Below are 27837 nucleotides of genomic sequence, written 5' to 3' on the forward strand. Positions count from 1 at the left end.
GGTATCTATTGGGACATGAAATGATATCCAGCCATGTTGCAAAAAAACACTTTGGGGTAAAAACAACTTGACCATAACTAGTGTAAATATTCCAGTATCAAACTCAAACAAAAGTTGGTCTATAATTTATGACACTCAATAACTATACAAAGTTTGAAAAAGATCTGTCAATTTCTTCTTGAGTTATCATCTGGATATGGACAAACAACTATTCAGAGGATATCACATAATACCTCCCCAGTCATTGTGGCTAGGTATAAAAATTAGTTGTGTACTCTACAGTTAAAAAAAATTTCAAAATATACTTACATCAGGTGTACATGGTGCTCTGGAGAGGTAATAATCTACTCCATTACTTGATGTGTTGGTCGAGTTGGAGTAAAATTCTGAATTACCCATTGATGCTATGTAACTGAACAGTACTTAAGGAAATCATAATGAATAATTGGAGAAGAAAATGTGACAAATAAGATTGTATTTTGCATCTTTGAGTTAAAATTCTCCTTAAATAACGTTTTTATTAATGAGAACCCCTCCAAAAAGTTTAAAAAATGAGAAAACAAATTATCTCCCTTGAAAGAACTTCCACTTCCCTTTTGCTTTCTATTTTCTCTACTAATTTAAATAATTAAGTAATTCAAATTCTATAAAAGCTAAAGATTTGTTAATGTTGGAAGTCTAGATAGACTCTATTTCTGATGACCAGAAAAAGATCAGTTTCCCAACCAGCAAAAAAAGAGAATACAGAGCCCATTTATACTCAAAAAAGATTTCAAAAGCTTTTTTCTGTTATAACAGACTGTTGTTCAAAAACATCTGTTTTTTTTTCTACAAAATGTGAAATACAGAAATGACATTCATTTCATTTGTATGTGTCAGTAATTCTAGGTATAAATTAATGAAATACATTGCATTTTCATGATCAAAGGGAGATAAATCAGTTTCCCCATCATTCTATTGTAACTGTCTATAACAATCCAAGATGAACAGACAACCAAATCGTCTTCAGTAGACCATAAACTATCCACACAGTGTCAAATTTGTGTGTTTTTCTCTGAGTATGATTAATTATTTTTCAATTTTGCTTGATTTTTCCAGATTATAACACATTACACAACAGCATTTAACCATAATTTCACTCATAAGTGAATTGCCCTTTTTTTAAAGATTGTCCCTCGATCTTAATTACTGGTAGTAAACCCTAACTTTACGGTATAAAAGGATACGCTACACTAAATCCCATGTATACAACCAGGCACAGCTGTAGGATAAATGGAATTACGGGCCAAAACAAAGTAAATATCATGTTCCCGATGGCTCTGGAATGAAAAAAAATAAAACAATGAGTTGACATCAACAATATACCCTTAGTCTAAAATAAACCCCTTTTTTGAATGAGAGATACATTTTCTGATTAGGCAGGTATTTGGTTTACACAGAATCAAGAGCATTAGAAGATGTCTGGTTTAAACAGGTTACCAGTTTATCCAGGGTTCAGTTTAGACAGGTTTCACTGTATTTAATGACAAATCATTAATGACAGCTAAAACAACATCTATCATACAATAATAATCCAAAAACAGGACATAATACATGTATAATTTTCTGAATAACTTTAGAAGTCAAGAAACTTACACATCATCCATTGTTTTTTTTCAAAATTAAAAATATGTCTAGGGCTTATTTTGAAAAGAAAAACACAAATATATATATGTTATAAAATGGGAAAAAATGATAAAGAGTGTAGAGTTGTCCATTTGTAGTTTGCATTTAATACAGTGTTAGAATCAATTTTTCTAACCACTTTTAGCTCATTCTTTGCAGCCTCCAAAAAGTTGTCTTTATTATGAGCAACATCATGAACAACACCATATGTAACACCACAGTGGAATTAGAATCATCTAGCTCAAAATTCTTTCTAATGAATGGAACAATATTTCTCACACTGGTCAGTAGGTTTGAAAACTGAACAGAAATACATAAAAGAAGAAAAAAAAATGAAAGCCCAGTTCTTAAATCACTAAACTGACCTGCTCCCTTCCTTGATAAGTTCAATAGCTATACAAATTCTGCTGCACAGGATCAACAGCAAGAAGATAAATATGGCCAGGAATGTGGATGTGGTACAGGCTGAAATGTAAACATAATTAATGTGACAAGCCATGTTACCAAAGTTCTTATATGTCTATCATGTTGGGATGAAATATAATAGATTCATTCATTATACAAGTGGACTTTTTACCACATTCAATATGTATATAGAAGTAGACAATTTCATTCAGTACTACCTTTTTGTTAATATTCATTTATAATTTATGTTTGTATAGAAATTTTACCTAAGAATGTTAAGTGCCTTTTCAAATCAAATGCTATCAGAATTATCAATTAAATAAACTGTTTCAGAGATTGCATGGAATTTTGTCATGTAACTTATTTTGCAACTTTCATGTTCAAATAGATGAACATGTATGCCTGAGAAAACTGTTCACATGTTTCACCTATGACTAGGTCTTATTTTGAAATGAAAAACACAAGTATTAAAAAAGATTTGATTGTTACCACAATAAAAAAATATGCATTGAATACTGGACAGATAAATATATTTCAGACTACTTAATTCTATGTCAGCTTTTATATTACCGGTATATATTTGAAAATTGTACTTACCAAAAGCCAGCCAAGTCTCTTTAAGCTGTAGATAGTATGAAAAGTTGAGGGCAAAAGCTTCATCAAATCCCCATTTTGCTGTAACATCTTGGTTTTTCAGCTCATAGTATTGTTTGTAACACCAGTAAGCCCCTGTAAAAGGAAAGGAGAGACAATGAAAAATTCCAGTACATTCTAGAACTTGTACTATAAAATATAAGTTACAGTAATATTTGTGTAGCCACACTGAATGCTAAAATTTCTTCTTGGTGGGTGATGTATATATTATATTTGTCATATTCTATCTTGATAACGTTTACAAAAATAAATAAGAGATACTGATCCAGACCAAATAAAAAAAAACCAAATTGACAGGAGCACATTTTACCATTAAATCATCTGTAGTTCTCTGTAACACTTACCAAAACCTAGAAGTCCTATAACTGAGAAGATACTGATCCAGACCATCACTCCTGAAATCCATCTCATCAGCACAATCCAAATAAAGGCAAAAATCATGCCCATACCCAGGAAACTGAAAGAAATCCAAGAGATATTTATAGTAAAGGGCTGTTAAGAGATTGAATTTGTGTTTGTGTTCAATCCTTCATCTATCTGAATTTAACTGCTTGTTGAAATGTCTCCCATAAACCCTGCTCTGTAACTGTCATTTGTTGTTGTTTTTTTAACAAGACATGCAGCTGTATATTATGAGGCAAAATAATGAATGGGCAATTCAGATGACCTACAAAATATTGAACTGACAATTCCGATGAACTACAAAAGAAATCTGGATTATGATAGGGATGCCCTGACCCCTTAAAATGCATTTATTTTCAATTTAATTTTTGACTTTGTTAATAAAGATAAATTGAGAACTTACACCAGTATAAGATACCCAGCAGCTACAATATCCTTCATCACCATCTCTACCTTCTGTACACCAGAGAAAAATATGGCTAAATACCTGAAAAGTAAACAGCTTTTGATATACTGTAGTACATGACATATCTCACCCTGCCTCAAGTAAGAACTAAATACATGGGTTATTGGTATAATTAATTGGTCGTAATGGCATAACCTTTCATCTTGTTTGAAGCAGTTTAAGATTCAATTTTTTAAAAAAAGTGTGAAAATTCGATTTGGTTTATACCATACTATTATACTAACGGCTTTATACAAATCAATCCAGTAGCAATTCATGATGTTATCTAACTCTTCATATCCACAAGAAAAATTATCACATAAGTTTCAGTGATTTTTCTAGCGCTCCTCATTTTTGCCAATGACAAAGGACTTTTCAGAATGATGAAAATAATCGAGTCTCATTTCATCAACTGAAATCTTTGAAAGTACAAAAAACATTAAGAGCTATAAGCCCAACATTGGTTCAAGCGGTGAAAGTGAAAATTTAATTACCCCAACCTAATTACAACTCTCAAGAGGTGTCAAAATTTTGTGTAAACAATCTCCTAATTTGCCAATTACACTTATCAGGCACCGCACGTGGAGTAAATGTTGATCTCTTACCACTCAAGCGTGAAAGTTCAAATATCGGTAACAATTGCTGCTTTAAAAATTCCTTTACTTCTCATTAACTCGGTCTCAAAATGACATAAAAAATAATTTATAATTTATTTTTGTACATCCAACCAAATGTGGGTAATTTTGTCACTACCCTAGTGTCACTACATTTTGTAGTTGCATGTCAGCAATATTTACGATCTTGAAGATATCATTTATGCTATCAATGAATTCCTCTGGGACCAGTTTTCATATGTTTTTCATATGCTTAAGACAACCAACAAAATATATGAAAAACATAAATGTTTAGGAATCCCTGAAACTAACTCTTAAAAACAAGTAAATAAAATTCATACGATAATCATATGTCTTCCATAATAGGTCTTAATGTATGAAAAAAGTATGGTTATCATATAATTTGGGAAAACATTTGTTTCTGTCCGCTTTTATACGCACAAAAGCATATGTTTCTATATGGGTCTTGCACATATGTTTCAATACTTACTCACTACCCTGACTCAACAGGGTTCCAGTTAGACTGGTACCTCCACTATCTTGTAATGTGTAATTAGAACCACTGGCAGTGTAATACAGTTCTTGTGCATAGTCTGTTATCTCATTAAAAATAGATGGAACGCATCTGTTTATCACTGAAAAGAAAGTCAGTAAAAATTATAAAAAAATAAATAATGGAGTTCTCATATGAAAGAAAAGAACGTGAAAACAGAGACAAAAACACTACCAAACTTTAAAATAATCAGCTAAAGTCAATTAGCCCTCAATGAATGGTGAGAAATTTTCAACATCCAGAGTTTCCTTTAGCTTTATGCTAAAATGCCTCAAATTATAATTATACCAGTTTAACAAAATATGCATCACACTCTAAATTACCTTTAACATATAAAAACCTAAATTCAAAATCAAAGAAAGTTGACAAAGCTAAAGTTTTCTTAACTGGAACAGGCACAACAGATGCCTATTCTAAAAGTAATTAATCTACAGATGAGGTCTTTTCCATGCATGACAATCTCCACACGTGTTTGCCCATTATAGTCAGCAGTCAAGTTTACATTTTATGGCCAATAATCCCAAGGCCCGGGCTACCCCATTCAACCACCATGAGTACACACCTTAAAAGCTTTGTGGACTGAGCATCATAATGCCCTCCACACCTAAAGGTGGGGCATAACAAAATAGAGCTTCTATATATAAAGAGACTTTGTACAAAAGAACATACCGGTAATCATATTCCCCAAACTAGTTTTTGATTTAATTCCTAAAATCTAAGATCAATTGTAGGTGCAATGTAAACAGAAAGTTCATGATTGAATAAGGCAAGAAACAGAAAAATGTTTGCTTGTGGCTTAAAATTCTATGGCAGATATTTCATGCACTTCAGAACAAGAAAATTTGACCTGATTTGAACAGACCCTGAATACAGAGCTAATTTTTTGCAAGTGTGTCACAGAGGCCCCATAGGTAGGCATGTCACATTATTCTGACATCTAGCCAATCAATGATCACTAATATATGGGCAATCCTAAGGAAGAAGCAGTGACTATAAATTTTAAAGTCTTTGCTGGGACTTGTTTAAGCATAGCACCCACAACTGTACAAAGAAGCTATATGCTATACTTAAAAAATTCCAATGAAGTCTAAGTGACAAGTATTTATCAAACAGATGTACATATATGCAGACAGGAGTTAAAATTATTGTTCATACTCTTAAAAGTAAGACATAGAAAAACACAGAAGGTACATCACATCATATTATAGTTGTAAATTTTTCAATTAAATATTTAGCTTAGAGATGAAACTCTTCACAATTCAGTGTATTATAAGTATACCATACCTGAAGTTGAATCTACATAATATGGAGCACACACATCATCATCGATAAATCCTTGTATGTCAGCCTATAAACATTAATATGGAAAAAGATAAAAATACATTCTGTTAAAGTGTAAAATAGATTTATTAATACATTTATTATCAAAACAAGTAATCTATTGGATCCAACTATCCTTCAGTCTTCATTTCTGCTCAAATTTTAGTTTGGGTTAATTTGTAGAGACGAAAAATTGATTCATACTTTCTCGACTTTGCAACTATTTCTAGTTTTCTACTATCTATATACATCTATGCCTTTCTGACAGCCAAGTTCTATAATTTAGATCGTATTGTGATTCTGTATTCTCAGATGAATGTAACAGTAAATATGATTATTGAAATAACTTGGAGATATATTTAATCCATAACTATAAAAAACTGTGAGGAAATGCTCACTTAAGTGAAACCCCACATTCAATAACATACTCCTTAAGACTTCAAAGTTGATTTGAAATCTAAATATAAAATAATAGGTTCACAATATGTAATAAAAGTTTCTATGAACATTTAATTCCATACAGGGGTGTTAGTAGAGTTGCAGATATGTTATGAGCACCCTATATTTATAAAAAGCAAACTCCATATTTATTTCTGCAACTGAACTCCCCTCCAACTCCTGCCCTTAACAATTAAAAGCTTGGTGAGCATTGCATGATATGACAGCAGCCAGTTGAATTCTGTTTACTTGGACTCCCTTGCAACAATTATGGACATAATATTAGTTATGACATATGACACCTTTAAACATAGGGACTTAGAGCTCATTAGTTGACATTCTTTTGACCTTCCCTTATTTACTCTTATGGACACTACAACTGGTTTGGATACAGTATTGCACAACATTTTGAAATTCAATTAACAACAATGATGATCATGATGACAAAAATGAAGCCAATGAAAGGACAATGAAGACAACTTCATAACATTATTTAGCTCCAATCTTTTTTTATGTGGTATAACAACCCCCTCCCCCACAAAAAAAAAGAAAGAAAGAAAAACAAAACAAAGTAAAACCAAAACCCCACAAAAGACAAAAAAGCAAAACAAAACAAAACAAAAATAATGCTACTGTCACTCATGAATAAAAACCTAATTAAACCCTGCTTTTAATAATGATATAACTATCAACCCATACATATATTTGCTCATGGACTATACCAAAATTCTTTCAAGAGAGATAACTCCTGCAAAAATGAGTGTAATGGGAATATCATTACAGAACTTGTATTTGCAAAAACAAAAACATTACTATCTGTTCTGAATGTACAGTATAAATTACCCGAGAAGAACTTGTTGTAGGTTGATTGGCTACCCAGTCCTTACAGATCATTTTATCAATATCACTCTGTTGTAATGTGCTAGCAAGAGCTTTGGCCTTTGTCTCTAAATACACATAGTAACCAGTGGGACATGCATCTTGGCATACCTGCAGGTTAAAAAGATGAATTTCTAGCTTAAGAAAACTAAACTAAAATTCTAGTCATAAAATTTGAAGATATAATTAAGAAACACTTGTTTTGTAACTCTGATTTTACTAGGTAAAGGAGTCTGTTCAGTTTATATCATGTCAAATCTACTTGAATATTGCTTAATAACAAGGAACCTGAATTTGTGACAGTCTTCTATGCAGTAATCATAAGCCACATGCATCAACAACTAAGATATTTTGTCCATCAAAGCCCACTGTATCAACACAAGGGTTAAAAAATATTTGGTTTGTTGAAGCATATGGCAGATATTCCATTTAAGGAAAGAATGTTACATTTTTTTTTCGGTCTATGACGAAATAACCTCCATCATGTGGTCAGATTAAATAACCAGCAAAGCAGGTTATTTTCAATTGTGCACCATGGGCATTGAGGTTATTTCTTCATAGACTGAAAAAATATATAACAGACATTCCTTACAATTAAATTTAAAATTAGATTTCAAGGAGTAAATCTTTAAAAAAAGGTTGATGACGTCACAGTCATATTACAAAATTTGGTCTATGAGATGACGCACAAAATTTTAATCCAATCAGAAAGCATGTTACTTCTGCAATTAATTTATAATGAAATATCGTCTGAAACCTGTTCATAGATTCAGAAGAAAATCATTCAAAACAATCTCTATAATTAAGTTTCCAGTTGTATTCAAGTCCAAAGTCAGTAAACAGCCTTGAAAGATTAAAAAAATTTTATGTAAAGTTTTTTGACAATAACAATACCTAACAATGTTAAACAAAATGCTGGTCTTTTGAACAAACCAAGAAAAAGGCTTTCCATACAGCAAATTAAACAAGACGTTGCACACAATTTTGCCAATCCTGAAAAGGGGAGGAATGGTGCAAGTCATCAGTCAAAAGCAACACACAAAATCTCTAAGCATTCCCTCCCATAGAAGCTGAGAAATCTGTAACAAAAAAGTGTAACATACAGATAAACAGAAGGACAGATAAGGTGATTAATTGCAAAATAGCTCCTACTCATGAGTGAAATATCTTCTAAACTGACCTGAGGTGTAGGACATCCACTAACAGCCACTGCTGCACCCATCTGAGCACAAGTTAAAATATCAAAATATACCAAGTATGGCTTGTCCTTTACACTACAACAAAATAGAGAGTAGTTAATTTTATATATTGATAATATTCTATATGAATAAAAACTATTTTTAAGTTAAGTGCACCCAGCTTTGTACTACATCATCATTGATCCATCAAGTGCACCAAATTTTATACCACACCATCATGATTCAAACAAATGCACCCAACTTTGTCTACGTCATCATTGATCAATCAAGTGCACCCAGCATTGTACTACACCATCATGATTCAACCAAATGCCACCAGCTTTGTACTATACATGTACCAACACTAAGCGAGTTTCCCAAGTAAACAAACAGGAGCTCATCTCACTCAAAGGAAGTAATCTTAAAACCCTCAGATTAAAAGGTTCTTTACAAGTCCTTAATTGAAGATCTGTGATTTTATTTTACAACAGATTGAGAAATCCATAAAATTTAGTAGGGAGGAGTTTTCTTACAGCATTTAACTAAAACTAGATAAGATATTGTGTAATGTAAGAACTGTACATGTGCAATGATCTGATGAGGTCACATGCAACTGAAATTAGCCATTTCTAGAAGAAACATTATTCTGACTAAAAAAAAACACCACAGCATCCCCATCTCCTTTATGCTTTACTCTTGGCAAAAAGATAAAGCAACTACCAATTTTCCAGACACAATTGGTATGAATTGTCTGGGCTGGGATGAAACCCTTACCAGTAGCCTCTAACACTCCAGACCAGTACAGTTCTTGTATAACCATGTAGATTATAAGATAATTCAATGATAGTTTGAAAAAAAAACTTACGAAGAATCATAACCACAGATCTGTCCTTTACTGTCAGTGGGAAGGATTAGTTTGTATGGATCACCTCTTGTGTATCCTGCAAATATAAAGCAACATACATGCACATCTAAACCAACTTATATATATATAGAAAGGTCTGAAAAATTCCCAACAATGTTAGAACTGTCAAATTTGCGATGCAAATTTTTTGTCGTTCCCTCCGCGGGACTCGAACTCGTACTGCTGTGACATCTATGGCAACACTGCCTGCATGAAGTCCAGCGCCCTAGACCACTGGGCCAGCTAGGCTAGGCGGTGTTGCCATAGATGTCACAGCAGTACGAGTTCAAGTCCTGCGGAGGGAACGACAAAAAAATTTGCATCGCAAATTTGACAGGTCTAACATCATTGGGAATTTTTCAGACCTTTCTATACGTTTATATATCTTCCCTGTATCAATTTGATCCGATGGAGCAGTGTAGCAAATAGAGTCGTCACATTCTGAGACGTTATATATATATATGTAAATACAAATAAACAGTCACATATATAAGAAACCAAGTACCTGTATATACATGTAAACAGTTAGTATCAATATTGTGAGTGTATAATTACAATGCTATGTCTGAAAAACTTACTGAAAAAAATCTACACTGTATTGACAAAATTGAATACTGAGAAAAATACTTTTCAACTGAGATACTAATCTTTGCAAATTAGACAATTCTGTCAAACTACTGATCTCCCAAACAAAATGAAAAAAATTCTACTGAATTCTAACATATTTTATTTAAAATGATATTCAAATGTTCACAAATTATTGGTAAAGAATATCATTAAACTATCACAACTTATACCAAAACATGATAAAACTCATGTTTTAAGACCAAGTTACACAATCCAATCCTTCTTCCCACACAGCCAAATTACCATATGTAAACTGAAACATATTTTAATTGTATGCTCAATTCATATGATAGTCATACCAGTATGTCACATTGTGGCACTTTATATAATTATTATATGTGGCATTATTGGCTGTGTGTAAAATTCTTTTTAAAATGTTTAAAGGTCATGACACAGCAACTCATGTCTTACTCATGTTTTAAAAAGAAATAAAGAGCTGTGTGTTAAGTGCATGATGTGCCATTGCCCTTTTAACTTGTCCTTATGCTTTTAATGAATTTATGTGATCAACTATAAATACTGTGAGTCAAATACCCTCTCCCCACAAAAAAAAAAATAAATAAATAATGCACAAAAAAATTGGTACTATCAAGACTACCTCAAGTTTAACTAAGTTTGTTGTCTAGGTTTTTCAACCAAACATTTCTGTCTTGTTCAAAACACACTTTTCTGACAAGGTTACCAAGTACCTTTTATATTTATTAGTTGATCATCATAAGAAATGGTCTGTTTTCAACGATTTTTTAATGTATAAATTTCCTTGGCTGTTTCTGCCTTTTTTTCCGGAGTAAAACTTCATAACACAGAAACATAAAATTTGACATTTATACAAATAGAAAGGGAGCTTACTTCAATAGATATGAACAATTCATCAAAGTTTCATATAAGTTAGTGGAAGTGTTTTTGAGTTATTAACTGAAAACTTGAAAATAACCCCTTTTTAAGTATAAAAATTCATTACAGGGAAATGAAAAATCTTAAATTTATAAAAATGGAAACGGAGCTTACTTCAATAGATATGAACAATTCACCAAAGTTTCATATAAGTTAGTGGAAGTGTTTTTGAGTTATTAACTGAAAACTTGAAAATAACCCCTTTTTAAGTATAAAAATTCATTACAGGGAAATGAAAAATCTTAAATTTATAAAAATGGAAATGGAGCTTATGTCAATAGATATAGACAATTCACCAAAGTTTCATAAAAGTAGGTGAAACTGTTTTTGAGTTATTGCCCGAAAACTTGAAAATCCCCCTTTTTTTAAGTAAAAAATTCATAACACGAAAACGAAAAAGCTGAAATTTATAAAAATCAAAAGGAGCTAATGTCCATAGATATGAACAATTCCATAAAGTTTCATAAAAGTTGGTGAAAGTGTTTTTCAATTATTGTCCGAAGTGTTGACAACAGATGGACGGACGGCACGGTATACCATAATACGTCCCATCTAAGACGGGCGAATAAAAATTAGGGTAAAGTTACTCAAAGTGACATCCACTGACACCTACCAATAACTGTACAAGCTACCATCCCAGCAAAGAAGAATAAAAACAGCAAACAACATATTATATCTGTACATGATCTACAAATAGAATGAGAGAATTAGTAATGTCTATATTTTAGCCAGTTTGACAAAAAAATACTATCATGGTCAGTTGAAGACTTATGGGAAGGGAGGGCTTGAAAATATTGACCAGTAGAGAGAAACACAAAATATTTGAGATTTTATGTAATTCCCCCATCCATTTTTAAATGAGGGACACCTACAACGGTCCCCTAGAATCAAAACTAATTATTTTTCCTTAATGTTGCAGAATATCTACGAAAATACTACAAAACAATTGAGTGCCAAGTTTTTTTTAAAATAGCTGTGTTAGTGTTTAGGATTTGCAGTACAAAATATTTAATACCAATATATGGATACATAATAAATTGCAATTCTTTTTCTATCTGACCTTCTGCAGTGGTTTAGTGACTTTTTCAAATGTTCGTAAAAAAGACGATTTTTTTTGGTCAAAAAGTTATGAACAATATAAATAATACAGAACCACAATTCATTTTCTTCAATGTCACACAGATGGAAGATTGGTTGATTGATTGATTGTTGGGGGTTTAACGTCTGAGCAGCAAACAGCTATATTCAGACGATGAACATAAAATGGGTGATAAAATGAACATGAAATGATGATGAAATGAAAAAATGGGATGGGCCAAAAGGATAATAGGGTCGACAAATTTTGATTGCCACAAGAAAAAGAAAGGCATGGGTAGGGTAGGGCAATTTAGCCTCCTGTGGTGGAGCGCAAAGGTTCCTACTCCTATCGAATACCACAGCAGGGTTCTTTAACGTGCGAGGAACATAACATCTTTCCCAACAAGCTGCACCACTATGGTTTGCAATCAGGTTTTCCATATTATAACTTGACAACCCCAGCATGTAACACGCCAGGGGTACCCCATTCCATCACCCAGGGCCGCTTCCCAGTTGCTCTGTGGGCAGAGTGCCTAGCCCCTGGCTAGGTTTCTGAGCACTATTTAGTCGCCTTTTTACGACAAGCTTAGCGCTGCTCCAGGCCTATTCTTTTAACACCCGGACCTGCATGGGGCCACAGAAGGAAGACAAGAAAGGCTTAGTAGACTGCCTGTTCAGATTAGAAGAGCTGCATGTGATATCATAATAGACTTGGCCAATTGAACTATGTAGCTATAACTTATATATTTCAATACAATAATTATGTGGTGTATTTTTCCAGTTTTAAGTTATGTATATATAGGAGGGGAAATGCCTAAAATTTTACATCATAGATTTACATGAACTTGAAAAACTCAGTTTAAAACAATGTATCTTATTATGTGCCAAAGTCAATCATGATGTCTGTTTAGAGGATGCATTTGTTATAACATGATTATGCTTATTATTTATTTGCTTTGGCTTGTTTGAAAAAAAAATAAAATTTTTGTCAAGATCTTTAATTTCTTTTTCTGACACAGTTGGTATTGAGTGCACTTTGACATCATGTGACATTCATAATGCTTAACCATGGTAACCTAACCAATGTAACTTACAGCCTTGCATTTTATTGGACAAATGTGATAGCAACCATGAAACTTATGGCTCTATTGGGGGCATTGGTGTCTAGGATATTTTCAATCACTTTTATATATTGGAAATTGGAAATAGTTTACTTGTTGAACCAATAAAATAATTGAAATATGAAACACAGCACAGTGATCATACAGTTCACCAAATAAAATCTTTAAACTAGATCTGGGTATTAACCAAGGGAGAATATGCATCATGTATCTTTTTTATAGTACTTGTTTACCTTTGCTATATTATTGCAATTATCAGCTGAAAATGATCCATACCAACAGGCAATGTAAACCATAATTTGAACATGAAGTTGCTTGTTTTGTAGTGCTAGGATATCCCCATACATGAAGTAACATTGGACAGCACCCAAAATCCCTTACAATGTATGTCTCATCTATATAAAACCACACATCAAATTTGAAATCTATCCATCCACTGGGAGCTGAGATAATTGTGACGAAATTTGGAAAGATGGAAAAGGTGTACTCTAATATACCTTTACATCATTATTTTTTAAAGTCAGATGTAAAAATTGCTGAAACTGAGATCAAACCGAGAGCAAAATAAATGCAGAAAATAACACAAAATCTCCCTATAAAATTTCATAAAGGTTGCTGATGAACAGATAATGAATGGACAGATAGACAGACACAGAGAGACAGGAGGATTCCTATAACCCCCAAAAAATTTGTTTGCTAATGATATCATTAAGTAAGGCTCCAAAAATTTAGTAGTATCCACTTGATGCATCCTGTTTACATGTACTAGTGATATGGAAAACTTATGGGAGACAATGAATAAATAAAACCATTAGAGATTAAAAGGAGTGTTTGTAACTTTCAATATAGGGTGATTAATAAATTTTACTTGTAAAAGTACATCTTTCACTAAATTGATCTCTTATAACAATAAGGCTTGTCACTGTCCTGTTGTAAAGGTAGAAATTTATTATTGCAAAGAGGATATACCATTTATGCACAATACAATATCTCCAGGTGCGGATCCAAGGACTGGTGTACCAGGTGTATGCCCCCCCCCTAAATTGGTAAGAAAAAAACTTTTTACCACAAGTTTCACCCCATAATAATTTTGCCTTGCTTTTGTACTGCATTTAATTCAATTAACACCCCCCTAAACTCAAATCTTGGATCTGCCCCTGATCTCAGAAGTATTGTCATAAATTTACGACTGATCAATTTGATCGTGTCCTGTTTTACAATGTTATTGCTACTGTTGTCAAAACTCCAAGTAAATCAATACTTTACAGTGTCAAATTTTAACTCTCTAGAATTAATATCAAATCCCTATTTTGTAAGACAATGTGACGTCACTAAGAAGGCACAGGTGTAAAATAAGATAAAAATTAAATGGATTATATGACGAGACTTACCTGTTTTTGATTGGTCCTTTGAAGTTTGGATCAAATTTACGTTTTTCTCCTACAAAATAAAAACAAGATTTAAATCAGTGACAAATTGACAAGAATTGTTTCTACAACTTTGATCCTGCTGGATTATTTATGATTTGATCAACCAAGAAAACAATTGCACATGAAAATAGCTTTAATTTGTAATCTTTATATTAATTATACACATTAACTTTCATTTAACATGATATTCATTTGATTTTCACACACAATTAACTTCTGATCACATGACTTTCATGTGATTTTCATGTGAATTAAAACCCTGGTCACATGAACTCTATCAAAAAAGAATAGGCTTCATGTAGATCTTACATAATACATTCTGTTTATAAATTTTTCTAATTTTTCTCAAAGATGACCTTAAATGAAAATTCTGTAAAATAGTATAAAAACATTGGTCACCAAACTTGGTTTCAAGATGATTAAACCATAACGTAGGCGATTTTTTAAATATATTTTATATAGATTCTTCAAGGAATTTTCATTATTATCACAAACTATAAAAAAAAAACCCCAAAAAAATGGTCCATAGAATTTCTTAAACCCTTGTGTAAAGAATCCTTATCTGACTTTCTATTACACTACAAAAAGAAAATGGGGGTTACAAACTCACTTTCTTTCTTGTAAAAATTTAAACTTCCATTACATTCTCCTGCCAATCATCCCCCCCTTTAATGAGGCATTTTGTGATTTTATCATACTTTTTTGTCAAAAATTCTTTAAAATAATTTAAGACATGTTATACATCATTCCAAACTCAATATGCTCATTAAAAATACATACTTCTACATGATTTTGCAGGATGACAGAAAATAATGCTCAGAGTAATAGGTAAAAGATCAAAAGTTGCCAGGTAAATGTGAAAAAAAAACACTTGTGGATAGCTGTTGTACAATCTATTGAAGTCCTAGTGTAAGAAAATTTACAAGAGCCAAAAAAGAAATTATGACTGCACTGTTTTAAAACATAGACCATATCTTCTATCTAACTATAGCCTCTATTACCATTGGTTGACAGATATGACAGTCTCATAAATGCACCAGAGACAACATGGTTATGAAAATATCATTCTATTAATTAAAAAATAATTGGAATTATCGGTATTTGGATAAACTGTACACTCAGGTATAATAATTTTACACGAATTGAAGAAATAAATCATGTGACAGATTTCATGTGAATGAAGACATCATGTGAATTTCATGAAAAAAAAATCAAGTTCAAGTAGACAGAAAAAATATGTCATTCCTTATTTAATTTTAGTATCACAATTCAACAAGTATGTCATTAAAAAAGGTTGATGAAATAACAGCCATATACAAAATTTGTTCTATGAGATGATTGACAAAAATTTTAATTCAACCAGAAAGTTCTACAATTAAATTATTCATAAATGAAATGCATGTGAAAGATGCTTGCCTGTGTAGTAAATGAAAACCAATTTAAAGGTAAAAACTGCTTGGATTCTACATTAGATCTTTGAGAGAATAAATCCATATCACATTGAACCAGACCTAAAGCTTGTTCAAATAAATCTATTCCATGAAAAAAATAAATTGAATCTATTTTTTGTCAAATAAAGGAAATCATCTGAAATTATTTGCAGCTCTATGTCAACAATATTTCTAGCATAGATATCTTGCAATCAGTAAATGAACAGTCAGCTGATATATGTATACGGATACTTGGCAAAGAATGGTTTTGTTCAACTCCATTAAAATTAAAAAAAGGAGACTTACATACAATGTCAAAGAGGAAAAAACAACTATAAGTATATCAAAGACATTGAGAGTATTACTGATTAATAATCTGTAAACAACAAGATAAAATGGTAGAGTATAGTTGTGAAAAAAACCCCACTGCAATCAGTTATGATGATTATCTATGACACACATTTGTCCTCATTAAATCATGAAACACATAATTTCAAAATTGCAAAACCAACAAGAGACAACAGCCCTGATATTAGGATTATGAATTTATCTATCTAGTTCATAAAATTGTCTTTCTTGCAATAAATGAAGGGGACCAAAACAAGAGGCTCCCAGGAGCCTGAATTGCTCACTTGGTTAAAGTTTGTCTTTCAAGGGTGATAAATTTAACAAGTAGATGTCTAACAATTTTGACTCAAAAAGACTTCGGTAGGACTTATCATAAGGATCATTTCAGCAAATGAAAGTTTCTTTCTATCTATTATAAGTTTCAAGATATTAGCTGAAAACTAAAAAAAAAATCATCTTTCAAGGGCAATAACTCTTATAAGAAGTCGCCTGACAACTTTGATCCCTAAAGACTTTTGAAGGCCTTATAATAAAGATCATTTCAGCAATTGAAAGAGTTTGGCTAAACCTAACGGTTTTCAGATATATGCGAAAAACTACTGTCTGACCCCTATGTTCTATTTTTAGTAATGGGGGCCATGTTTTTTGATGGATCAAAAATCCCCACAACAGTTCTATGCAGGATATCACAAGGAATATTCATACCAAGGTTGGTTTCAATTGGTCAAGTAGTGTCATAGGAGAAGATTTTTGAAAGAAATAGCATTAAAAATAGCAAAAATCATTGAAAAAGGGAAATAACTCCAACATGGCTTCACAGATTAAAACCAAAACTTGATCAGAGATAGATCTCATCATGCTGAACACTTTTAAATTTAGCTAAACCTAAAGATTTTGGAGATATATGTGAAAAACTACTGTCTGACCCCTATGTTCTATTTTTGGTAACGGCATACCCCAAGGAACATTTATACTGTACCAAGTTTTGTTCTAATCAGTCAAGTAGTTTCAGAGGAGAAGAGTTTTGTACAATTGTTAGTGACGATGATGGATGATGACGATGACGACGGACACCAAGTGATGGCAATAGGTCACATGGCCTTTGGTGAGCTAAAAACAGTATTCAAAATATTAACAAGAGTAATTCTTGCTTTTAAATTTATTACTTTAAAAAAACTGAACCTACAGCAGTAGACTTAGTATAACAGACATTCAATTAGTGATGACAATCTGTCATTCTAAAATAATGCATGGTATCTAGTTTCCTATGCTATGGATATTTGATCAATCAACCAATTGTAGAGTCTTATAAATATATATGTATATATAAAAACTTAATGCGGTGAATTTTAAGATAGACATTTAAGACACAACAAATACACATGAATTACTGCAAAAGGAGGTTTCATCTGCTTAAAATAATTTGAAATGAGAGCCAATCAACTTTAGGTAATGTGGTTGCAAAATGCCTCCCAAACAGAGATGTAATGTGTTGCAACTCGGTGATTCCTGTGTGACTCGCTGATTCAACCAAGAATCATTGATTAATACATGTACATTGATTTTTTTTTTAATTCAAAATTAAAAATGAACATCTTTATGTGCAATAAAGTTTCTAAATGAGATCAAATATTAAGTAAGTGCAAATTTAATCATCAATATTGCATTACTATCAATAGAGGGAAGACAAGAACTCACTATAATCACATTTATTAAGGAACTCTACACTGAATTCCTTTAAACTTTCACACAACTTTTTTGACAAATCAGATAAATATAAATAGACAAAAGCACTATGTTACATAACATGCATGTTTTTGCTGAAGTTCCAAAAGTTAAGTGCTTAAAAAACCAGTGAAACATATGTACTAAATGAAATTAGTCTTAAATTATAATTAGACAAACAAACTAACACATAAGAGTAATTAAAAGGTACTATTTGAAGACTTGAATGTGAAAATAAACAAAGGGAGACAAATCCATGAAAAAGACCAACAGAGTTAACTACCTTGATATTCTTTCTCACTCCATGCTTTTTTCTTATCTGAAATGTGTTAGGGGTAGTTAAAACATGTTCAAGTATTACCACCCTTGATGTCATCTTATTTAAAATGGTACTGATTCTGTACAATTTCAAAATTGGTGACAAACCCAGAGACAATTCAAAATTATATAGTTTGTGATATGTGAATAAAATACTTTAACAAAAAAAATTAATGTACTACAAAAACACCAACATACTAAATTTAATGCTGTATCAAATTTATTCATTTCAAATTATGCAGGTACATGTACATGTATTTGTATGTAAAAATGCATGACCATGGCATTTTTCCAACAAACTTTCCAAATTTAAGTAACTCTAAAAAAAAAATAACTTATCTCTTATGTTAATATGGTTTATTTTACACATTAAAAGATTTTTTTTGTAAAATGTACCAATATTGTAGTGAGATAGAATTTCAAATTTTCCTGACATTAATTTGAATGTTAAGTGCCTGTTGAACACAAAGAACAAGTATGTCAATATAAGCAAAGGAGTATAACTAATAAAGCACTTGTAAGAAGACGGAAAGTTGAATTGGTATATCCATGATGCATGCAATATAAAATTTAAATTTACTACATATTTATGGCATATTAAGTTTCTACTGAAGTATAATGGGTAATGAGAAAACAAACACAAGTACTATCTTCAAATAACTTTTCTAGAAATGGTTATCTGTCAATGAAATCAACTTTTCCTTGTTTACAGACACTACAGGGTTTATGTTACTGTACTGTAACATATAATAAAGCTCTGTATAAGTCTCTTCTCTTAAAGATTGTTCATGTAGAAACACCAGGCAGATTCTATGATTTAGTGGCAATGATTTAGTTTTATTCAACCAATTCTAAAGTTAAAATGCAATTATGATGTCAGAGAGAAGTGGGGTACTGGTATTTCTGTATCAGAAGTGGATGACTGAAAATTTGCTCAAAGTCCCCTGGCAAATCAACTGGTCATGATCAGGTTAGAGAGTTATTTCCCTTTTTAAAGTTTCCAGTGTTTTCTATGTACTCATTACTTCATTCTTATCATTTCAGTAAATAATGAAACAACATTCATATTGAGAAAACATGATTTTGTGATCTCTTATGGATGAAAATTCTTTTGAAAAAAAATTTGGCAGAATTCACCCACTACTTGGGACTTCCATTGACATTCTCTCAAATCATACATTTCTGATATTGAGTCTGTGTAAGCTCTGAAACTGTATACTAATGGTATCTCATTCTTATGAAAATTTAATGATGTTAATACTTCATAATGAGTTTTCTTCCTCAAGAAAAACATACACCCAATAAATTAAGGAATAAAAGCCTTGCATGGGTATTCCATAATATTCTAGTTTATGAGGACCTAATTCTGACTATGTCAGTTCAGGTTTCCATTTGAAAAGTTCAACTTTTATATGTTATTGATTAACACGTTTCATTTGCTTACTACACATATATAGCAAATGAAAAGAAAGGTATCAATATTGTAAATGACTTAAACTCTTCAAATGGAAACATCAGGATAAATTTGGAAACTAATAATATAATAACAGGATAATATAATCATAGATTAATGAGCCCTAATTTTCATTGTAAAAAAAGGTGACAATCCTTATGGAAATGGTATGATGGAGTATGCATGTAAACATACTATAAATACAATGGCAGATCCAGGGATAGGATTCTGAGGGTTGGAATCTCCCCTTCTCTTTTTTTAGAAATTTTAAAAATTTTGTGCAACTATACCCCTCTTTCCAAATCTCTTGATCTGCATCTGCAGTATAAGGTAGGTTTCTTTCTCATCCCATTGCAATTAAAAAGCAGAACCAAAAATATAACTATTGTTAGCATGCAACCATTCTAAGAAGGCCACAAGATTCATAATACATGTACATTGTATATTGTTGCTACTACAATTCTTAGGGCATGTCATTGATTAAAATACTTGTAAATAACTAGATTTTCTTTGTGGTGGTCACATGAAAGCTTTCAATATTGTCCAATATACTGGTAGTTCTATTTTATTAAACATGGTCCAATATACTCCACTTTTATGACCTGATCAATACATTTACAGAGACAAATATCAATGATTTCAATATATCATTCCATTATTGAATAGAGACTTTAAATGACTAAAGAAAATGGAATTAAACCTCTTCACATCAAATCTCATTATAGTTGGGGTTAAAAACTATGAGTTTGAAGATAAAGGTTTACAATATAAATTATGTGAGTACAGTGTTTTAGTTTGAAGACACAATAATTGAAAATTAGGCACTGCAGCACTTTTTATAAGAATGCAATAATTTTGGTAATATAATTATTATGGTAACTGATTTTAACTACTAATCTTGGCTTCAGGCATTTCAATATGGCTATATAAAACGATACATGAAAGATACATCAAGCATCACTCTACATGTTGACGTACTCCCAAACAGTTAGAGTAGGGAAACACTCTCGGACCCACGTGGGGTCTGGGAGTAGGCCAGAGCATCAACACAGCAGCCCAGCCTCTAGTGGGACATACTCTGACCGAGTTCTTCGGTCAGGTATCCCGAAGGCTGGGCTCCGCCACCAATACCAGTTGGTTCTACTAACCCACTAACATCGACCGTGAGAGGCCTGTATTGGTATTCAAGGTCGTTAAAAACCCCCAATCATCATACAGAAAGCAATTCTGGGCACTGCACTTTGATCTCTATTTAAGGCAAACTGAGGCGTTGGATTTGAAATATTTGTAAGTTTATACACATGATCTTTGTCAGTTTCTAAAGGAAAACAAACCAACATTCTCAACTTGGAGACAACAATACATTTTATATTCATACTTTTATGTCTTTGAAAAATTTCTTCCGTCATTTTTCATTTGAATCAAAACTGGATCTGTGGCATCAGAAAAAAAAAGAAATATCATTGAAAGGACATATAAAAATCACTAGTTTTTAAATTAAAAAAAAAAAACCTCATTTACCAAAGGTTGCTTTAAAGTAAATCAAATAGGAATTTCTGTATAGAAGATAATTTTCGCTGGGTGATAATTTTGGAGTATTTCAGCAGTCTGTCTAAAAATACCAAAATAAAATCAGTGAAATTTTTACTCTGGGCTTAAACACCTAGTGCACCACGGTATTCTAGGATTACACTTTCCCATCACACAGGACTAGTACAATGTTGGCATAGGGAAGTTATTGATTATACTCAACTTTCTCATTGGAAAGTAGAAAACTTGATAATTCTAAAGAAAATTTCAAGTGTTAGAAAGTTAATCTTCATTCTAGGTTATCCTGCGGAGACTAATATTGAGAAAAATGCTAGACTACAGCGTCAGCCAAAATAAGAAATGCCAAAATTTTACGTGATACCTTTTTGCTTTAAAACAGCCAAATTTACACCCATCAATATAATCCACCATACAGTAATAAAATGTCTTCAGACAAGATAATCTCATTTTTTAGTATGTACTTGTAATAATAATCTCCCCAATCTTACATTCTCAAAGTTGAATTCCTTTTATAAATGATAATAACCAACAAATACTAGCACAGCAATATGAATATTCCTAATCTTCCTTTATAGTGAAAGTGCACTTTGTAAAAGGCACATCATGACCTCATATCGGACATATTTGTGTGATTTAAGGCAATTGCTTGCATAACCAGAAATTTTCAGAGAAACAAATATTACAATGTGGAATGGTAACTGAATTAGTTATAGTAAAAAACAAATATATTAACTTTAAATAAGTTTCAAATACAACCTAGGTTCAAGAACATATGCATCTACAATGTGATGTATGGTACATGTGTAAAACATAGCTAGACTGAGAATTTACATGTATGTAAAATGCAATGAACTCTTTATGTAAACTCCTAACTTTCCTTTTTCGTCTACCCAAGACTTGACATTTTATGAGCAACTCAGTGGGTGTTTCTAGAAAAGTGGCAGATGGTGCATCTGGTCCATGCTCCCAGCTTTTAGTTGTTTCCTTGTATGTATTATTTTAGTTACATTATGTTTTTTGTTGTGTTTGTCTGTTTTCCATGTCTGGTTTTTGTCCCTGGATTACATTCTTTTGATTTCCACTAAAATCTTGGTTCCCTTGATTACTCTTTAATCAGCTCTTAGAACAATTTATTCCTCTTTACATTGCTGTTATTGATCCTACACCCATTCATTTCTAGTTGATTACATGCACTCAGATCAAAAGCATAAGAATATCAAGGTGTCAGATTAGAACATCAATTGTATTTTTCGACCTGATAGAGCAGTATTGGAAAATCAATCATAACTAATTCGAAGTTTATGTAATGACACTAAACCTATAGGGGAATACAAACAGTAGTTCCATTGAGTGATGGCTTACATATTAGAAAATTATTTACTCTGGGGTTGAAACATGTTTTTTATTGGTTTACATAATTATATCAGTTTTACTTAGCACCTACATCATCCAAGCTTTACAAGAATTAGAAAATATGTAATCTACAAAGAAGATGTTGTATTATTGATATAAATGCATTCAAGTTTGTATATATAAGTTACCAAAAATACTCGCCCCGTGCAGGTCCGGGTGAATAGGCCTGCAGCAGCGCTAAGCTTGTCGTATAAGGCGACTAAATAGTGCTCAGAAACCTAGCCGGGGGCTAGGCGCTCTGCCCACAGAGCAACTGAGATGTGTGCCCCAGGTGGTGGAATGGGGTACCCCTGGCGTGTTACATGCTGGGGTTGTCAGGCTATAATATGGAAAACCTGACCGCAAACCATAGTGGTGCACCGTGTTGGGAAAGATGCCACGTTCCTTGCACGTTAAAGAACACTGCTGGGGTATTCGATAGGAGTAGGAACCTTTGCACTCTGCCACAGGAGGCTAAATTGCCGACCTTACCCATCCCTCCCTTTTTCAAGTGGCAATCAAAATTTGTTGACCCTATTATCCTTGTGACCCATCCTTTTTTTTTTCATTTCATGTTCATTTTATCATCCATTTTATGTTCATTGTCTGAATATAGCTGAAATATTGCTGCTCGGACGTTAAACCCCAACAAACAAAAACCAAAAATACTGTGAGCAAGCTCCCAAATATAGATGACCCTGCTACAAGTGGACTTTCGTCAAGTTGGATAATCTCCCCTCACAGTGCCCTAGCATTATCTACATTCAATCACTTTAGTTAACCTTCCTATAATCTTTATCAAAAACCAAAGAGTACATGTAATTTAGGATGGGTTGCTCTCACAAGAAATGTGCATGGACAGTGTCAATTTTATATGCCCCAAACTTCTTTGTGCAGTTTTAATAAAAAAAAATGGAAAGGAATTAAGGTTCAACATTCCAACATTCCGTCTCCAATTAAAGGAAAGTCATATGATGGCTCTTTGAGATGTAATTCTTTTGAGAGAGCAAAATCACCAGACATTCTGTGTTGTAGGAAATAAAGAAAATAAAATATTGAAAATGTACAATTTTACACCAGACGCAATGCTGAAAATTTTTCTAAAGAAAAAGAAAGTGTGTGTCAAGGATATTTATTGTCAGATATCAATTGAATTGTAGTAATTTTATAACCAGTAGCAAACATGTACAATTTAAATAATGTAACTAACAATTGAATTTCAGTCTTGTTTTTCTTTTATATAAAAAGATATTTTTGGTTTGGCACAGCAAGACTTCAGACAGAATTTAAAGGTCCACACAAGAGGAAAGAATTAAGAAAACAGAAGAACACTTTCTGCTTAGTAATTCTACTTTAAAAGTATTTTAATCCACTAAAATGTTTAAAAGTCAATATACATTATATTGAAGTAATATATTGAATCCAGAATTAAAAGTACTATTCAAATATACAAGTAATATATTACCAATAAAAAAAACACCTTATATACCGAAAAAGTTCATGGGAGTGGCATAGGTGATTGATTTGTAATAAATATTTTCTTACCATGAAAGATTTTCTTCCAATTTTTAATTTCAAGTACTTAACAATACACATTTACTATAAATGCTTTATTGTACATTTTTTGTACATGTTAGATAGTAAGGATGTTCGCTGCTATATTTAAGAATAACATGAAATTCCACGAATTGTCTCGCTGTGCATACCCCATTTGCACAGGAAGTTGATATTGGAGAGCAACCAAAATTGTTTAAAAGACATACTCCATCTATATGAAGCTACAGTACAAATTTAAAATCAATCAATCAATTACAAGCCGAGATAATTGTGACAACAATTTGGGCGAAAATTTTTGGTGGAAGGACATTAGGTGATTCCAATACATCACCCACTCATTTAGCAGATTAATAAATTGAATAATATGAAAGAAAATATTCTTAGTTTATTAAAAAGAAATGGAAGTTGAAATGTAGGCTTATCCAACTGCACAGGTCATAATACTATGAAATGGAATAAAACGAAACAAGTCAAATAAATTGTAACAAAAAATGGCTGAACATGACCAGCGAACATCCTTTACTTTTGAACAAACACAAAAATAAAAGTGAACTCAACTGTTCAGTATCCAAAGGCGTGAAATACCAAGAAATTTCAATGAAGTTAACACATGATTGATATTGATAAAAACATTTTGAACAGATTCTACTTGTAGTGTACAGACACCAAGAAGCATTGGTGTATCAGTATAGTGTGTAAGTCACAGAAAGAGTGTAAGTTAGCTATACAATGTACAAATGAATATATAGAGATGTTTCAAACCAGAATCTACACATACAATGTAGTACTACCTTTATATTCCTCCTTCGAACTTGATTTGTCTGTAAATTGAAATCAGATGTTTGTAAAATAGTGTTCTGACTTTGTCTCTTTAAAGTATCATTTTAAGTAGTAAGATTTTCTAAAACGGTCTGTGATATCAAAACATAGTCCTTCTTTTGAGAATTAAATACACATGTAGCTAGCTGTGATCAAATTTTTACCAGTACAATATACAAGATTTCAGATTTACTAAAATGTTTCTAATAACAGAAATCAATGCCTCTGAATACATAATTTTGAACCCCCAACACAAAACATGGATCCAGCATTACTTACATATTTTGAAGATGGATGGTATATCTGTTAATCTTTGGATTAATACTGTTCATGAGGGAGATGGACACTTTCTCATGTGGGAGATTATTTAAGAAAAAGCACATTTTTTTATGTAAAAATTCTATCATTTAGTATACAAAAGGCATAAACTTAAAGCAACATGACAAACATGCAAGTAATCAAGCACACACAAAAAAAGCATTAAAATAAAAGCAATGCAAACTAGATTTCAAAGCAGATAGAGGGTTAGGTATTAAATGGATCAAACAGGCCTCCAGGTGACACTGACCCTCTAGTATGACAATTGTGATAATTTTTTTTGTATTTATGAATAAAAAAATGATAAGAAAAAAATAAAGCATTTATCATACAACTGTTTCAATAGTTTTGAATTAATTGCATTGAATTCCCTATTTTTAAGTAGCACTCCAGCTAAGAATCATGCAAAATGTTATACATGGTTGGAAAGCCTACATATTTTTATTTTTGATATCTTGTTTAAAATGCCTTAGTAAACAGAAATTAACATTTGGTTTTTCATATAACCCTTGCTCATAGGAGATAAAAATTGTATAGAATGCACTGTGAAATTCAAAATTAAGGGAGATAACTCTGTAAATGACGCTCAAATACAATAGAATCTACTGGATTTTCAATGTTGATTATCTCCTAAGAGCAGACAGATTTGAATGAATAATTACACATTTCATAGTATAGACCCATAAAACAACTTAATTACAAAAATAAAAATATGTAGCCTTTTTTAGGGTGTATCACATTTTTCAGATTTTGCATGATTCTTACAAAGACAGCTACTTATAACATTTTTCTGCCCCTCCTTTTGTGACTATGCGGATCAGCCATGGTTGCACATTTTTTAATATGAATATTCGCAGTTTCACTAAAAGGTTATAGTTATCTTAAAAACTGTATGCACAATTCGCATATCATAACTTACTAAGCCATATCATAACCAAGCTTATCTTGTTTTTATAGGAGAGTTCTTCAATCTCATTAGTGATGTCATATTCACTAATTTGCATATCATTAAGTGTCAAATTGGTTGCCAAACTAACAACTAAACAAACAATTGACAATTTCATGGTTAGAATTCCAATTTTCAAAACTTTATAACTTTGTTATTTTATATCTAATTTTGGTTCTGTAAAATGTTTCATTTAGATAAAATAATTCATATTATGTATGTGAATTCATATCTGTTTTACTTGAAAAAATAAATTTGTAGTGAAATTTATATGTAAACCACTGTTTTTGTATTAAATTATAATTAAAATCGTATGTACATATAGTCTAATTACTGAATATTTATTTCAAAAATTTCATGGATAAAAAGAATTTTATTTGCAATGTTGGGAACAAAAAGAATGTTTAAATTAACTTAAAAATGAAAAAGTTATGATGATTTAAAGTTGATACCCTATGCCACTCAATGGATGTTTTGAAAACCAAAACCAAATCACAGGTAAGTGATGACACCACGAAGAACTCTCCTATTTCGCTTACAAAGGGCAGGCCATGCATGCATGTGAATCCCCGTTAAATTTACAAAACAGTCCAATTTAAGCTAAAGATTTTCTTATTTTGTTCCTTTCATGTACATAAATATACATTGTATATAAACTTATTAGTCAATGTGTACATATTTGTTCATGGACAATACGCTAAAGTTCTGTGATGTGCCTCTGCAAGCACGGGAGCACGGTACAATATAATACTTGCCCCCCTTGCTTGAGTGTGCTACAGTAATTCAGTAAACAATGAACAAACCTTCCTTTTCTTTCTTATTTTCTTCTTCATCAGCAATTTTAGCCATTTTCTTATAAGTAATCCGAAATTAGCGAAAACAACTTCAAAAATAATTCCTTGTTTATGTCATGAACCTGCCAGATTAAATTTACCTGTATCACGTGATCAAGCTTTCTCATTAGCAACAATGAAAACATTAAATGACAAGAAAATAACATTTTATTGATGAAATTAGATTGGACTTCGAAAATAAACAGTTTATAATCTGAATTTAATTTAATCACTATAATATGTATATTTTTAATACCGATTAATAAGTTATTGGTATACGTATCAAACAAAGTATACGGGTCGAAGATGAAATAAGTGTTTTTTTTTAAATGCAATACAGTCCAGCGAATGTACAATAAACCTGAACTATGTATAGAAAATCAGACTTAAAACGTTTTGTCTTCCTATTTAAAGGCCAGAATGGTATTGAAACCTGGTACCGAAAGAGTTGATGAGCACACTTATTTCTTAATTAAGGCAAAGCATAAGATAAGTTATTTTTGTAAATATATCTTTTTCTAATTTTTCTAAAAAAAAAAAC

At 31.8% G+C, this 27837-nt stretch overlaps 1 protein-coding gene across 4 annotated transcripts in view; it reads right to left on the reverse strand.

Annotated features, from left to right (window-relative positions):
- Positions 1-27395, reverse strand: part of LOC148611593 (choline transporter-like protein 2) — a 39138-nt gene extending 11743 nt beyond the window's left edge. Inside the window, exons 1-16 of one of the 4 annotated variants that reach the window (XM_088592294.1) lie at positions 27267-27395; positions 25172-25201; positions 18393-18428; positions 14568-14616; positions 11592-11665; positions 9419-9494; positions 8556-8649; positions 7340-7486; positions 6023-6086; positions 4676-4820; positions 3530-3613; positions 3069-3181; positions 2668-2799; positions 2031-2130; positions 1227-1319; positions 310-412 (exon numbers count right to left, since the gene is read on the reverse strand). In XM_088592294.1, coding sequence (XP_088448420.1) covers positions 310-412; positions 1227-1319; positions 2031-2130; positions 2668-2799; positions 3069-3181; positions 3530-3613; positions 4676-4820; positions 6023-6086; positions 7340-7486; positions 8556-8649; positions 9419-9494; positions 11592-11665; positions 14568-14616; positions 18393-18428; positions 25172-25201; positions 27267-27312 — 1386 coding nt within the window. In that variant the 5' untranslated portion in view covers positions 27313-27395. The remainder of the gene's footprint in view (positions 1-309; positions 413-1226; positions 1320-2030; positions 2131-2667; positions 2800-3068; positions 3182-3529; positions 3614-4675; positions 4821-6022; positions 6087-7339; positions 7487-8555; positions 8650-9418; positions 9495-11591; positions 11666-14567; positions 14617-18392; positions 18429-25171; positions 25202-27266) is intronic. The other 3 variants (XM_088592296.1, XM_088592297.1, XM_088592298.1) reach the window with 3 other exon arrangements.
- Positions 27396-27837: the final 442 nt, after the last annotated feature.

This window comes from Perna viridis, chromosome 7 (genome assembly GCF_037379345.1).
Source record: "Perna viridis isolate PV_CMFRI_1.1 ecotype Kerala chromosome 7, ASM3737934v1, whole genome shotgun sequence".
Taxonomy (NCBI): domain Eukaryota; kingdom Metazoa; phylum Mollusca; class Bivalvia; order Mytilida; family Mytilidae; genus Perna; species Perna viridis.